Source organism: Zeus faber (assembly GCF_960531495.2).
Source record: "Zeus faber genome assembly, chromosome: 14".
In the NCBI taxonomy this organism is placed as follows: Eukaryota; Metazoa; Chordata; class Actinopteri; order Zeiformes; family Zeidae; genus Zeus; species Zeus faber.
This window is the reverse complement of record NC_137200.1, coordinates 26,355,837-26,372,175: the sequence shown is the minus strand read 5'-3', so window position 1 is coordinate 26,372,175 and position 16,339 is coordinate 26,355,837. Positions and strand designations below refer to the sequence as shown.

The window sequence follows — 16,339 nt, the reverse complement described above, 5'->3', positions numbered from 1 at the left end:
GGCGCCTCCAACGATCCCACGCACCGCCCGAGCCCCAGAGCCCACGCACGCCACGCATTCCACGTCGCGTTCGTCGCGGGGCTCGTCGCCCGCACCGAGCCACGGTCAGGCCGCCGCCACTCGCCACCTCATGCGCGGATCGGATTGGCTGAGGCCTCTACGCCCCACCCTCTTGTGATGACCAGGGAGACGTTTGATTGGCTCTCGGGGCAATTCATGCAGGTTGCGTGCGCTCGGAGGGGCCGGGGGCGGGGCCGGGGGCGGGGGCGGGGGCGCGTCCGCTCCGGGCTCGCAGGCTCCGGCGCCGCGCCGCCCCAGCACACCTCCGAGCGGCGCCAAGGTAAGGGAGCCACCGAACTGCCTCACGACGCGGGGCATTACGCCGCCTCAATTCAACCGTGGTGCCGACGTCGCGGCGGTCGCCACGCCGTTGCTGCGGTCGTCTGATATTCCCGGTGGGTTTAAAAAATGGCTCCTGACGTTATCGGACGGATCGAAGTTTCCGTGTTTACGGCCGCTCGCGTCAGAACAACAGCAATAATAATAATAATAATAATAATAATAATAATAATATCCTCGCCACTACAGAGTACTCCTGTATGAAAATGTACCTGGCCGACTAAACAAGATTCTGACACTTGATAATAACAACAATATATACACAATATCAAAATGGCAATTATAACTGTTGTAAGAATATGATCCAGATTTTAAGCAGTTAAGTAGGCCTATATCAGTTCAATGACATGTTTACTTTTGACATTGTTTTAAAAGTGCAAAAGACAGTGGATGTGAAGTCTTTCTATCGCCTCCATTAAAAAGTTTGACTTGACTTTAACGGTGCAGCTGGTGTGCATTACATTACAGTTAACGTTTTGCGTTTTAAAATGTGATTCTCATCTCGCTGAGAAATATTGATATGGAATATATTTTAGATAATATACTGTACATATTGTTTTGCAGGCAGTTTGTGATAATGGGCCAGTTGCCTTTACTTTTCAATATATACAGTATACAGCATATATACATAAACACACACACACACAGATCAGCCACAACATTAAAACCACTGACAGGTTGCTCATTTAGTTCCAATAGCACCTGTTCAAGTGGTGGGATGTATGAGGCAGCAGGTGAACAGTCAGTTGTTGAAGTTGATGTGTTGGAAGCAGCGTAAGGAGCTGAGCCACTTTGACCAGGAGCACATAGTGATGCTGGACGACTGGGTCAGAGCATCTCCACAACCACAGGTCTTGTGGGCTGTTCCTGCCATGCAGTGGTTACTACCGACCAAAAGTGCTCCAAGGAAGGACGACCGGTGAACCGGTGACAGGGTCATGGACGCCCAAGGCTCAGTGATGCTGTTAATGCTGCTATGATAGAAAGGTGTCAGAACACACAGTGCATCACAGCTTGCTGCGTATGGGGCTGTGTAGCCAAAGACCGGTCCATGCTGACCCCTGTCCACCTCCGTAAGGGCCTACAATGGGCACGTGAGCGTCAGAACTGGACCATGGGGCAATGGAAGAAGGTGGCCTGGTCTGATGAATCACGTTTTCTTTTACATTATGTAGATGGCCGGGTTTGTGTGCGTTGTTTACCTGGGGAAGAGATGGCACCAGGATGCACTATGGGAAGAAGGCAAGCCGGCTGAGGCAGTGTGATGCTCTGGACAATGTTCTGCTGGGAAACCTTGGATCCTGGCATTCATGTAGATGTTACTTTGACATGTACCACCTACCTGAACATTGTTGCAGACCAAGTCCACCCCTTCATGGCAACAGTATTCCCTGATGGCAGTGGCCTCTTTCAGCAGGATAATGTGCTCTGCCACACTTTTGTTCAGGAATGGTTTGAGGAACATGACAAAGAGTTCAAGGCGTTGACTTGGCCTAAGAATTCCCCAGATCTCAATCCGATGGAGCATCTGTGGGATGTGATGGAACAACAAGCCTGATCCATGGGGGCCCCACCCCGCAACTTCCAGGACTTAGAGGATCTGCTGCTAACGCCCTGGTGCCAGATACCACAGGACACCTTCAGAGGACTTGTGGCGTCCATGCCTCCACGGGTCACAGCTGATTTGGTGGCACGAGGGGGACCTTCACAATATTTGGCAGACGGTTTTAATGTTGTGGCATCTGTGTATATATATTTTTTTCCCTTTTTTGTTTTTTATATTTGTTTGATACATTTTAGGATGCAATGTATTACTGGAGGGGATGCAATGTATTACTGGAGGGGATTCATTGCCATAAGTATACTTTCCGCTTGATGTACACAGAGAGCCATTTAGCATTTCTAGGCCTAAACAAACCTCATGGTAACCTATTTTGAAAACTAGATCAACCTGTTCATGTGGAGACACCTGTCATATCTATTCTCAAATTTCCACTTTCACTTAACCTTTTGTTAATGTGTTGGTTGTTAATTGTAACAGGTTGATGAAACCAACAATGGGGTCGAAGAATCAGTCAGTCAAACAAAGATCTTCAAGTACCACAGAGAGGGAATTTGGAGGAACTCTGGGTAAGTCACTAACCGACCTTGTATATAAAACACACTGAGGGAATCTTGGCACTGAAATTCTGGCCAAATGTCAAATATATATTATTATCGCTTTATATTAAATAGAGCTGTTTTGAACAAAAGGTCCAGCATAGGGGTGCAAATTACACACCAACGATTGTTCACTTCTTATCGATAAGACAAAATCTTAATAGATTAAATTCTTATGAGCAATTCATTAAATTAAATTAATTAATAGTCGATGAATTGGTAACGTCCCTAGTCAAGCCGTCTACAATAATGAACATCATAAATTAATCCAAGATGTACATTATATTGTTATGTTTGCTCCATGTCTAAACTTCTAAGTTAAAATGCCTTGCAGTTTCTGTGTCTTCAAGATTCAAGATTCAAGATTCTTTTCCCTTTCCTGTTAAAAACGGAAAAGGGAAAATGTTTCAGTGTTGCGTTATTATATAATACTGTTATAAGAATCCATATAGTTTTCTATTCCTACAAATGACACTACATTGGATATTTGGAAGAGCTGTACTTTGAAATTCACTTACTTTCTCATATACTTACATATACTTTTGTCTTCCAGGTGCAACATGCATCCCCATCTTCCTTCCCCTGACGGTGCTTTACCTGATCAGTGTGGTTCGATCCCCTGCGGCCAGTGTGCTCCAGTGGCCCCCGCCTCTGCCCCCAACTGGGCACCTATGGGCACCTGTGGCCCCTGCACTCCTGCTGGGCTGGATCACTCTGCACGTCTTCCTCTACCTGCTGCCGTGTGGAAAGGTGGATACAAAGTCCATCTATCTGTCTATCTGTCTGTCTGTCTGTCTATCTATCTATCTATCTATCTATCAATCTATCTATCTATCTATATCTTTCTATCTATCTGGGGGTAATAGTAGTATCATTATTACTACTTTGATTAGGGTGCATATATTTAATTTAATTTTGATTTTATCTCTTTTGTTCAGTTAACTTCTTTAACACCAGAATTTACCCCCAGGGATCAACAAAGTCTACCCTAGCCCTATCTCACTGTGTCGTGTATGATCTCATTTTATGATCTGACATGTAAAAAATAGGCCACTTGATTGAAGTTAAAAAAAAAAGTTTATTATCTGTTATCTATTTCCATTTTATAACCGTACCCCTTTAAAAAGATTATAATGCATTGTATATTTAATTATGAACGTTTCACTTGCAGGTTTCCGAGGGTTTATTGCTGAAAAACGGAACACGACTGAAGTATCCCATAAATGGTACGGCGTAGATAAATCTTAATCTCACAGTCCATAATAAAATCCTGTGCGACCACGCCTCCCGGCTCGCTTTGCTCACAGTACGGATCCAGCTGTACAGGGTAACTTACCTAATATAACAAAATTCAATACAAGGTGTTCAGGGTCCCTTCCTCTTTTTCCGGCACGTCTTACATAACCGTTTCCTTGTCTCTTTACACCTCTGCCACGATATTCATTCTTTTGTTATCTTTCTATTTCAGGTTTCCATGCGCTGTGCATCAGCGTTGCGCTGCTGATGCTCCTGCTGTGGACGGACGCCCCCCTGGGGTCTCTGTTTGAGCTCCTCCTGCCCCTGGCGGTGTGTGCGATGGGGTTGTCCTTTGTCCTCTCCGTCTACCTTTACGTCCGTTCCTTTTGGGCCCCGCATCACGCGCTCGCTCCGGGGGGAAACACAGGTGAGCCGGGGCGGATCATTTCCCGACTCCACCGCCGAAGGAGACCATATCGCTGCGAAGCCCGCTCTTCCATATTTGTTATCTTTCGAATGTTAATTAAGTTTAGGATGTGATGGGTTTTGGTCGACCTTGGTGTAATCGAAGTTTATCTTAGTATTCATCGCTGCGTAATGGTTATGTTCAGACAGGAAGTTAAAATCTGAGGGGTTTTTTTTATATATCCTAGGAAACTTGGATATTTTCACTGAAGTCTGAATAAAATTTTTTTTTTTAATTAAAATCTGATCTGGCCACATTTATATGTTGTGTGATATGTGGTACTCTCGGTGCAATTGGATTTTAATTCTGTCATTGTTTTTGCAAAATAGAGGAAGACTCATACGGACTAGAACCAGGGGGTTATTAGGCCATGGAGCAATCTAGAGATATTCCAAATAATGCACCACGTCACTGGACACAATTCTCGCAAAAAAATACACAAATAGTAGTATATCATACCAACTCACAACCCACTAGCATAAAGTATCATTATTATAATTATATTGTAACTCTGATCCTGTCACTTAAATGACATGTGTAATCAGAGGTAACAGAACCATTTCTATTTACTCTAAAAATGCCATTCACATGTTTTCTCCATAGGAAATCCACTGTACGACTTCTTCATCGGACGGGAGCTCAACCCTCGGATCGGAGGTTTTGACCTTAAATATTTCTGTGAGCTGAGGCCGGGTCTCATCGGCTGGGTGAGTTGAAGGGAGGATGTTACTAAATCTAAAGCTTATTTCGAGTAAAATCAGCTGTTTTAATTAGCTGAGGAGAAAACGAGCTGACCTTAACCTTGCAAGGCTTTCTTTTGTTTTTGGTAAGATAAAGCTTGAATAAAATTAAAAAAAAAGAAAGCCCTGCAAGGTTAAGGTCAGTTCATTTTCTCCTCAGCCAATTAATGTAGAACATTTTTTCGAAAAAAGGCAGATACAAAATGTTTCCTGGAGTGGTTTACATGAAGTGTCATTAATTAATTATTATGAATGATGACATTAATTCGTGATCAAGAAGTAAATTCTCTTTAAATGACAGGTGACACGGTCAGTTTAAATTAAGTTGACAATCAGTTGACTCCAAGCCGGCCGTTCTGTTTACCATAATGCCGAAATGAAAACAGAAAAGTCAATATAGGATTTTAATGATTATTGATTATAGGTTGATTCAATAACTCGTCATGTATTCCAGTTTTGGCACAATAGAAAAGATTTACATTTTGGAATTTTGGCCTATGTCAATTGTCCGCGTGTATGTGGGTGTGTGCATGCGTGCATTTGTGAGTGTAATAACCCTGTGATAAAGTACAAGATAATTGCTCTTTATTGATATCATATATCACTTGGCAATTGTACTGCCTTGAAAATGTAAAAACTATATTAAGGCAATTGTTAATAGGGAAAACCAATGGGGAATTGAAATGAATGAGATCAGCAGGGGGACCAGTTCCCTCTCCTCCCTGGTAATTATGGCTTATGGAGTCTTTATTACTAAAGGACACTAACTTTGATACAACACGCCTGTACTTTCATTAACGAGCGCATTAAAGTCAGCACGTATAAAACATCAACCGTAAATGCCTGAAAATTAGTATTACAGTAGATTTGTACAATATCATAGCAATTCATCCCATTAAAAGGCAGGTTAAAAGAATATTAATAATTTGTATATTCTGTATATTTTTTTGTATTTGACTGTTTCTGTTTTGTATTTTTTGGCTATTTGTGTATATTTGGCAATTAAAATGTAATTGAATTTTTACTGTACCTTTCATTCTATTTTATTTCATTTTTATTTTCGTTTTCAGATTTTAGACTTTTTGAAACACTAACACTAACGCAGCAATCCTCACCATGATAAATGTACCTGGTGGAATAAAATCGTTCTGATTCTGATTCTGAAGATGTTATAGAATTTAATGTATATTGTCGATCACACTTCATATAACATGAGTTGACGTTTCTTGTTAAGTATTTGAATTTCATTGATATTCGACAATATCCCTCCTATAAGGTGGTGGTAAACCTCGGGATGCTGATGAAAGAAGTGGAGCTGCGGGATTCCCCCTCGCTGGCCATGATACTGGTCAACAGCTTTCAACTGCTGTACGTAGCAGATGCTCTGTGGAACGAGGTGGGTGGAACAGTAACCACGGTAACCATGGTGGAACCATGGTACAACCAACTGGAGTATAGACAAGCATGTGTGACATCATCATCACCTTGAGCAACCAGCATGTAAAAAGTTGCATTCAGCATTTTATCCTGACTACTACATATTGACTAATATTGTTAAATGATGCGTAGCTTGCGGAGATAGTTCTGTCAGACAACTTGACGGTGCCACATGCTTCCGTGCCCTTATTTGGCCGGCCTATTTAAGCAGCCGGTCCTTCCTGCCCTACCTGCTGTGCTCTCTGCTCGATTGCCACGTTGCTGCCCTCCCTCCACCTTCCCGGCATCCACCTGTTGGGCTCCACTCTTCTCTCCAGTAGGGTGATTCGAGCTCACCACCCTTATATTTCTAGCTCACTAAGTATGCCTGTGTTTGCTGTAAACCTCGGGGTGAGCAGTAGAGCCCAGACGCCAGCCTCAAACGGTGCAAAATAAATAAAGATAAAGTTTAAAGTTAATCGGTTTGCTCTGTTGTGTTTTCACAGGAGGCTGTTCTTACCACCATGGACATCGTGCACGACGGCTTCGGCTTCATGTTGGTCTTTGGGGACCTGGCGTGGGTGCCCTTCACCTACAGCCTCCAGGCGGCCTTTCTGGTCGTGCACCCGCAGTCGCTCAGCCCCGTCGGAGCCGCAACTATAGTTTTATTAAATGGTAATCGGGTGTTGGTCATTCTTATAAGTGTAAAAACTGTCATGTTTCATGTTGTAATATTATGGTATTGACATTTTCACCCTTGTCTCCAGGTATTGGGTATTATATTTTCAGAAAATCCAACTCGCAGAAGAACCAGTTTCGTCGGAACCCGATGCACCCAAGTGTTTCAAGTTAGTAAATGCTCTTAAAGGGATATTCCTCCATGAAACAACATTCAATTAATTTCACTGGTTCAAATTTTCAATTTGTAGCAATGACATGAAAAGGGTTGCTAGCCTCCCTCAATAAGGAAGATGGGGTTGATTCCCCTCGTTACCAGTTGCTCCTTAACTTTTTATCGCTGATGGTCTTCATGGCGCGGACTAAATGGCACGCCTTGTATTTCAGTCTGATCGCAGAATCACAGATTATAAAAGACCTTTAAACTTCAAAGCTTTCTTGACACTGCAGCCGGTGTCAAGCAAGCAATGACACGCTTGATCTTCAGAAACAGAATAAGAGTCCAAATCGGTTTATTCCGCCAGGTACATTTACGTACATGTACTAGGAATTTGTTCTCGTGAGGTTTAGTGCGTTTCACCACAGACGATAAGCATCAAAAGAAGCTTAACAGTCCGAAAAAATGTAGAATAGGAATTATAATAAAATAGAATAGAATAAAAAGTAAAATAAAAAAAGTAGTCATTAGTTGTAGTAGTAGTCAGTAGTAATAGTCAGATATATATAAAAATATACCGAATATACAAAATGCTGCACTGTGCACAGGAAAATGATTGTTATGGGTATATAGCATAATGCAGTATAAAGAAAAAGTAATAATGTACAACATATTTACGCAAAAAAAAACATTTACAACTTTCATGAGCATATTAATAAAACATAAAGTGTAAAGTTCAAGTTCAAAAAGATAAAGTGAAGATTAAAGTAAGCAGCTACGCAGCTCGAAACTTAACCCACAGAAATTCTGAGTGCAATGTAAACATAAATATGAATGGAAGTGCAAAGGTAACAATGGATTTTTCAAGACCGAACTCAGAAAGTAATGACTATCCTCACCACCATTACTTGTCTAGAGCTGGAAACTATCGCCACGGCAACTGGCAAGCGGCTGTTGGTGTCTGGTTGGTGGGGTCTTGTGCGCCATCCCAATTACCTTGGTGATCTCCTAATGGCATTTGCTTGGTCTCTGCCGTGCGGTAAGTCATCGTAAAAAGTCCCTTATTTAAACATTTAAATATTTGAGGTTGAGTTGCAGTAGAAGAGGAAGAGGCACTGTATATACGTCATTAGTCATATCATACTTTCATATCATCATTTAAACATAAACTATTATTCTATTAAAGCCACAGCATTAAAACCACTGACACTAAATAGTGTTATATATTATTATTATATATATAGTGTTATATAGTATTATTATATATAGTGTTATATATTATTATTATATATATACTGTTATATATTATTATATATATATACTGTTGTATACAATTATAATATATATTGTGTTATATATTATTATTATATATATACTGTCATATATTATTATTATATTTATACTGTCATATATTATTATTATTATATATATACTGTTATATATTATTATTAAAAAAAGCAAATGAAAGGAAATTCAGGATATATGGTTTTGGTTCATAAATAAATACGTTTTAAATAAATTCTTTGTGGAACATCCTCCCTCTTGTGCACATTACGCTCGTCCTCCCCGTGTCCTCTGCCGTGTGTGAAAGGATCCTCGGCGCAGAAGAGGATAACATCTGCGTGTGGACGCGGTGGAGGACCTGGTCAGGATAGGTCTTGAGGGAGGCTTGGAGGAGTCTGATGCCAAAGAGGCTGTGCAGATGTGGTTGGGTCACCGTAAAAGAGCTAGAAGGCCCAACCGCTTGCTCGGCCTCCAGAGGTGCCCCGCCCTCGTAGCCCCCAGGGGGAGTGTGCTCCGAAGGGAGAGAAAGGAGTGGAGGGAGTTCCCCGTTGACTTGTTTTGTTGCGGTTGTTAATGTCAGTAATGAACTGACCACATGCCACATGATTTTTTTAATTTCCATTTAAAATGAAACAGCACATTGTTATTTCTGTAAATTGTCTATTTATTACCAAAGCATTTATCAGTAATACTCGTAACTAGTACTAATCAGAGGGGGAAAAATATGAATGTGTTGCGTCTCGGTTTAGGGTGGTGCTCCTGAAATTTGTGCTGCTGCTCCTAAAACTTTCAGCAGGGAGCACCAGCGCCACTAGTCAAATAAGTCAGTCTGGAGCCCCGAGTTTTAATGTTGTGGCTGATCGATGTACATTTAATTATACATTTTAACTTATATATTTCAGGCATTCTTTTTCTCGTTCCCCTCCTCGCAATTCTTCTGCACTCCACTAGGGGAGTGTTATCGTTGCCATTCGATAAATGTATGTTAGAAAACTGCCTAAATACCCCCAGAATATCACAATATATACTGTATAAGACAAGGAGACCTTAAAGGCTCAATTTACTTGTTTGTCTTTTTTTTTTTTTTTTTCTAAAGGATTCTCCCATCTATTACCTTATTTCTACGTGATCTATTTCACCATCCTGCTGATTCACCGGGAGGCCCGCGATGAGAGGCAGTGCCGGGCCAAGTACGGACTGGCGTGGGACGCCTACTGCCGCAGAGTGCCCTACAGGATCTTCCCTTACATCTACTGAAAGGAAGCCCGGCGGGACCACGACGTCACCAGGGGCGCCTACCGACCACTGTGCGCCCAAAGCAATACCGCAACATTTACTGCACTGTCAGTCACAGAGAATGTATGTCAATTCACAGGGTCCATAATTTTGGATTTAAGAAGATTCTCAAAGTTTTTTTATGTTTGTTTTTTTTTCGAGAATCTTCTTAAATCCCCCCCCCCCCCCCCCCCCCCAGTAAAGGCCTTCAGTCCCACACGGTGCTGCGGATTTCAACCAGGCGCTTTTGTTGTGCCGCGGTTCTTTGACATTGTCCCGGAAAGATTTGAAGTTTTTACCTACATTCCATATACGCCAAAATGTGACACATTAAGGATCCTGGAATGGCGTGAATACGTTTGACATCATGTTTTTTATTGTATTTTTTTAAACCTTGTGCGTGTCATTGTTGACATCCTGTCAAGTTGTCTGTCCGACTCCTATGCAATGGATATGAGCAGGGCTGCAGTTTGTTTTTGTAAGTGATGTCTCAGTAAAAACAATCCTTTTGCAGTTCATTTCAAACAGAATGGAAAGCGACGTGTGTTATTCTTCGCGTCGCGCGGTTGCTGGATATCCTCTGCGATTTACCTGCAGTAATCCCAACGTCCAGACTGTGGACTCACTCCCTAGAATCATTAACCGTGCCCATCATGACTCACTCCAGTGATTCGGGACAATTGGATTCCACCACATTGATGAGCTGAGCTCCGCTATTAGAATGAAGAGTGAGTGAAATCAAATAGTACCCATGTAGACAGAGAAAGGAATACAGATACACGGAGCACATAAAACTCTACCACACATCAATCGTTTTTGAAAGATAAAACTTCTGAATGATTCAAGTCAAGCCAGGGAATAACATGTTTCCTTTATTATCACTTTTGTGCACGGTTTTCATATACTGTAAGTGAAAAGTTCATTTGCCGGGTACTTTAGTGGAGTTAGATGTGCAATTTCCCACCTCGAACTCCACAGCGAGCTCTTCTCTGTGACGAACCCGTGATCAGGTTCTCATCGGTTGTGTAACTGTGACAGGATGGATCCAGGCGGGGAGGCGGAGTGTGAATGAGAAGACGCCAGATGTGTTATAAAATGTGCATGTATTCACATCAAAAGCTCTGCACGGAACCCACTGAGATTCCTTTTGACGAGTTTGTTGCTTTGGTTTAATGGTTTGACCTCAAACTCATTGTCCATATACAGTACCATGGACACCATTTTATCTCCTTGATGAACTTTAAGGGAATTTAGGTAGTCGGTCCCCTGAACGGCAATTTAGTCAATATTTTTGCTCTTTTAAAAATAAAAATATTTTTTAGAACCATTCTCTATATGAACACATAAAAAAAAAGAAAACCATTGAAAAATCTTCTAGCAAGGACTATGAATTCTAGTAGGCTCCCTGTGTAAGTCAATTTGCAAAAAATAAATGCTATCATGTCACGGTATTACGAAAGGATGCAGCGGGTTAATTGCAGTGTCAGTATCAGTTTGTTTGATCAGGGCTTCTACGGCTCACGCAGGAATACATTGCACCCGGGGTATGCATTAAATAAAACCAATATATGCATACAGTTATATGTGGGTTTTATGTTATGCGTTCTCCTCACCCTAACCCATACAGTATAAGCCTGGGGCATGTAGGTTCATCATTTCATAAGCGTCATTTAATGCCTTAATAACGCTTTTGACAAAATGCTTTGTCAACTTGACTTTACCCACGGTGTCCTCAAGTTTGAAATCGGACATTCCTGGAGACTCGAGAGGCCTTGGGAGTAATATACAGTAAATCACTATGTAAACTTTGATGCATTTTATATATATATATATATATATATATATATATATATATATAAAATTCATGCACGAACGGCTATAGAATAACTGAGTTGACGGAGTTTGTATCAAGGGCTTGTGAGACGCCCTTGAAAGAAGCAAACACGCTCTTGGGGCCTGCACCACATTCCACATGCGCTGCAGCATGGTACTTGGCGGCACATAATTACACTTGACGGCTCGCTATTGATTGGACTCGATGCAGCGCCGAGCAGGGATGTATCGTCAGACCTTTGAATTTGGATGTTGCTAATTAGCGTTGGACCTTTCTATACAAAGTGTTTGTCTCTGCGTGTTTCTGCAGCCTCCACCAGTCTACATTCCTGAGTATGTTGCATAACGATGAAAGGCCAAAATGTCTCCACTTGTCTATCTGTGTGGGTGTTTACATGGTGGTTTGTGTGCGCGCCATCTTTAAAGATGTGTGTGTGTGTGTGTGTGCGTGTGTGCGTGTGTGCGTGCGGGCACACACACACGCACACACGCACTCGGCAATTGTGCATGCCAATCGTCATGTCTCAAACCTATCAGTTGTAGCCAGTTTCCATGGCAACACCTCTCTGAAAGCACAGACGTAGGAGAGAGGGGACAGAGTTGAGACAATTATGATGGTGGAGGCTGCTGGGAAAGAGTGATTAGGGTGAAACGGCGTGAACCACCGTCGGGACGAGACGGAACGACGGACAGCCGCGGAGCCCGCTTCCCGCCGGGCCGGGAAAGGTTCCCCTGCCTGGCGACGGCACACGACACCGTGCACGAGCAGCCTAATCCCGCACAGCACCCGTCACACCCGTGTTCTGTAAAACCCAGGCTGAACCCAAATGCACATACTGTTTGGGGTTTTTTTGGGGGTTTTTTTCCTCATGTCGTGAGTGAGAGTATTACAGTGAGTCAATGGGAAAGTCTAACTTTTGTTACCATGGTGACTGCGGGGAACGATACTTGCTTTTCCGGCCGGAAAAAAAAACCGCAGCTTTTTTTCATTACCTATTATTCTATATATATTCTATATTTATTCTCATATAATCTGATTTCTAATCAATTAGTTTCCAACAGGCCGGGCTCTAGACTGCTTTGATTTGGGGGGCTGTAAGAGATATTGTTTGGCGGCTTATGCACATGTTGAGTGACTGAGGAAGTCTCCCCATTATGCAGAGGGTGTTTTTTTGTTTTTGTTTGTGTCATTCAATTAGGAAACGTAAGAAAATAAATACATCCACAATTAAAACACACTGTTTTTCTTTTCTTTTCTTTTTTTCCGGGAAAAAAGGAGGATGAGGAGCCGAGATTGCCTCTCAACTCTTGACCGGGCGGGAAAGACGCACGTTTCTGCCTTCTCCGCTTAATGTTTGTATCGACGTTTAGATCCGTTCAGATACTGCCGTGGGAGTCTCTACCCACATGTACGGGTTTAGGGGAGGGAGGCCGAGTCGTTCAGGCAGTGGAGAGCAATCAGCAAGTCAGCCAATCAACCAATCAGCCAATCAGCCAATCACCAATCCAACCAATCAGCGTTGAAGAGGCTGATGGGTCGGACCCGCTACAGCTGCGCCGCCACGGGGCCCAGCCAGCCCCGCCCCCTCGTCTGCCGTGACCCTCGTCATTTGTTTTATGTTAGAAATCTCAAGTTCAAGTTTTGGTTATGATTTTGACATTTTTAAATGTCAAAAACAAGTTGAACAAGTTGTCACTGTACATTGTAAGTTATATCCAGCAACATGGACCTTTCTCTTCCCTCCTGTCACCTATTTCCCGCCGCGACAAAAGCTGCTGCACCGTTTGGAGCGCAGGCATCCTGAAAATGAGCAGAATCACCGAGGGCGGCGCTGCTATTTGGGGTTTCTGAGAGGTTGCGTTCCACGAAGCGCGTTTCGCAAATGCCTTTTCTGTCAAAAGAAAAAAAGCCGACGTGAGCACGTCTCCTCCTCTTCCCACTCAACCTCTCAGCACAGACTGCGAACATTCCGCTCTTGATTTCCCCTCGTTTTCACCTTCAAGACATTCACAGCTTTTTGTCGAACAGGCTGCAGTCACAGCGAGGTAAAAAAAAAAAAACAGCAACACGTAGATCGATGCTACACTGACGGGGAACACAAAGTGCCGAGGCAAGGATTTCAACATTAGTATTTTATTAGAATAATGCGTGAGAATTGCTGTTTATGAACTGTACATGATATCATAATCTATTAAATATAAAGTAATCCACCAAATTTACTAGCGCATACGGTGATGGTATATGTATAAAAGTCAGATACAAGAAACGTACGGATACACAGTAGTATAGTGTTCTAAAACGCTTGAGCAACAATAGAATGACATTCAAACTCGCTGTATTCGTCCTTCTCCGACCCCGTGCCTGTGCTCGATCGAGTGATTGTCCAAAAAACCCCCCCAAAAAAACAGACTCGCGTCGTCGGGCAGTTCTGAGGCCTCTGCGTCGCCAACCAGGCCGCGAATCATTTTTGGCGGTCGGTGCGGTCGATCGCCGGTCGGCAAAGAGCCCGACGGACGACCAACGTGGCGACCCTTCCGTCTCCCCTCCCGCTTATATTTCGGAGCCTCCCGCGTACGATCACCAGACCTCATTTTGGAACGGATACGATACACCATGTGCGATTCAAAGACTGCCGTACTCCAAACACAGACAAAGCACGGCGACGCCATCTAGACAGCGATACATCGACGGCTGCGGCGCGGTTTGCGACACTGGTTCGACCCGGCTCGAAAGAGGGGGAGCGTTCCGTATTGAACCGGCAGGGATAGCCGAAAAAAGCCTCCCTCGGGGAGGGGCCGTCAGAGCCTCCCGCCCCGGGGGCCGCCGCGCCCCCGCTCTCGCGCCGCGGGCTCGATTGTGAGAGCTCAAAACTCCCCCTGTCCAGTGTCCGAGAAGTTGCGAAGAAGAGCTCCCAGCCGCCACAGGGATGAACGGATGTCCTTCTTGTTGTACGGTGTGAAGCGGGCGGAGATGGTCAACGGGTCGCCACGGGATACCGGGTGACGGCTGTCCACGGAGCGCGAGGATGATCATTGTTTTGGCAACGGTTAGATATTACTCAAGTCGGCTGAAGATACCCAGAAGCGTCCCCTCCGGGGGCCTCGCGCCGCGTCGCGCGCGGCCGCCCGGCGTCGGTGGCCTCCGCGCGGGGGTTTGAAACGGCACGTTTTGAGCCACCGCTTGTCTAAAAATGGATCAGACTCATGTACGCACGTCACTGATAACTAAAGCGATGGTCAACACGGGAACCACACTTGTATTTTGTTCCTTTTGTAAAATCACACATTTGAACACAGATATTACTAAACTTAACGCGTTTTTTGTTTTTTTGTTTTTTTTGTTCGTTTTTTTTTTTCTCTCAACACCGTTGAGTTTATTTAAACAACTATCACTGAAACACCAAGTTCACCACCATTCCGTCTGTGCCTCACTTGCAATTATTACACGCCGTACTGCGTATTGAAAATGATTGTATCGCAAATTGTTGTATGCATGGCGGTATTAGTATTGTTGATTGCCTTCCTATTTGACTTTTGGGCATTTCTTTCGTCTTTGTTTTCAGAAACGCGGCGGCGCAGGCGGTTTGCTGCACTCGTCGGAGCCCCGACGGAGTCCCTCCCTGGGCTGCACGCGGTTGTGATTTCCGCCTCCGCTGCACTGGTGCACGGGCGACTTTGCCCCCGCGCTTGCTTCCGGGGGAAACAAATATCATGATCTAAAAGTCCTGTTGATGTGGTGTTTTTGATGTAGTACCGATACCTTGTTTTGGCGCTTGGGCTCCGAAGCAGAAGCGATCGCTTCCTCTCCGCCGCATAATGCAGTGAATGCCCCAAAGTTCCCCGTAAACCTACACACTACTTATTGATAGGAGAACTCTGACCCTCCCCACTTTTTAGGAGCTATTTTCTGAAAACCGGACCAATTGACACGTTCAACACTTATATGGCTACACTCCCAAATACTATACTTTATGCCTCGGCCTATGTTTTACGTGCTGCTGAACCGAATCCATGATTTAACCGCGCACTATCTTTAAAAACTGTATTGCAATCGTGATCTTTTCTGACCAGGCCGTCACATGATTATACTTTTATTGTTTTAAATTATTTTTTTGCCTACCGGTTGTATTTTTTATGTTTTTATTTTTTCCCTAAATTTGAGCCAGTTAAAAAAAAGTGGGGGAAAAAAACAAAACAAAAAAAAAAAAACTCAGACGTGACACGACCGCGGCGCCGGATCGACGTTGTCGAGGCGCCGACACACCGAATTCGGCTTCCCCGCGCCGTGCTCCCCGGTAAGCGATTCCATCGTTGGGATAGTGTTCCACCCCCGCCCCCCCCGACGTGAAGGAAGGACGGGGGGGGGGGGGATTCACAGTGACTTGAAAGACTGGATCAGTAATAGCAGCAGGGGATACCTCCAGCCCTTAGGAAATATTGTCAAATCCTGCAATGGATCAAAGGCAGCCAGCACAAGCGGTTTTATCTCTTTTGTGTTATTTCGCTCGCTTCCTCGCTTCCGCTCGCGTCCGTCGTCTGGCAGTAACTGTGCTGAGACAACAAAAAGCCCGACCCATTCATAAAATCCGCCGGATCGGTCGTCCCCGGTCCATCCTATGAGTTTACGTTGGGATAAACGCGTCCGTCTTTCAGCTTTTTTTTTTTTCTTTTTTTTTTTAACTCCGGCCTCTCGCT

At 43.8% G+C, this 16,339-nt stretch overlaps 1 protein-coding gene across 1 annotated transcript; it reads left to right on the top strand.

Moving 5' to 3' along the window:
- The first annotated feature begins 333 nt into the window (after positions 1-333).
- Positions 334-10,318, top strand: tm7sf2 (transmembrane 7 superfamily member 2). Its single transcript, XM_080014418.1, has 11 exons — positions 334-455; positions 2,441-2,529; positions 3,113-3,309; positions 3,731-3,785; positions 4,028-4,222; positions 4,865-4,968; positions 6,278-6,397; positions 6,924-7,092; positions 7,185-7,265; positions 8,169-8,291; positions 9,633-10,318. The coding sequence occupies exons 2-11, from the start codon at positions 2,445-2,447 to the stop codon at positions 9,791-9,793; spliced, it is 1,290 nt and encodes a 429-aa protein (XP_079870544.1). The 5' UTR covers positions 334-455; positions 2,441-2,444; the 3' UTR covers positions 9,794-10,318.
- The last annotated feature ends 6,021 nt before the right edge of the window (positions 10,319-16,339 follow it).

Bases quoted from the DNA above. Each gene is read 5' to 3' on its own strand.
- tm7sf2 (XM_080014418.1), top strand. From the start codon at position 2,445: ATGAAACCAACAATGGGGTCGAAGAATCAGTCAGTCAAACAAAGATCT. The intron at 3,786-4,027 runs GTACGGCGTAGA...TTTCTATTTCAG, and splicing joins ACTGAAGTATCCCATAAATG to GTTTCCATGCGCTGTGCATC. The intron at 7,266-8,168 runs GTTAGTAAATGC...TTACTTGTCTAG, and splicing joins GATGCACCCAAGTGTTTCAA to AGCTGGAAACTATCGCCACG.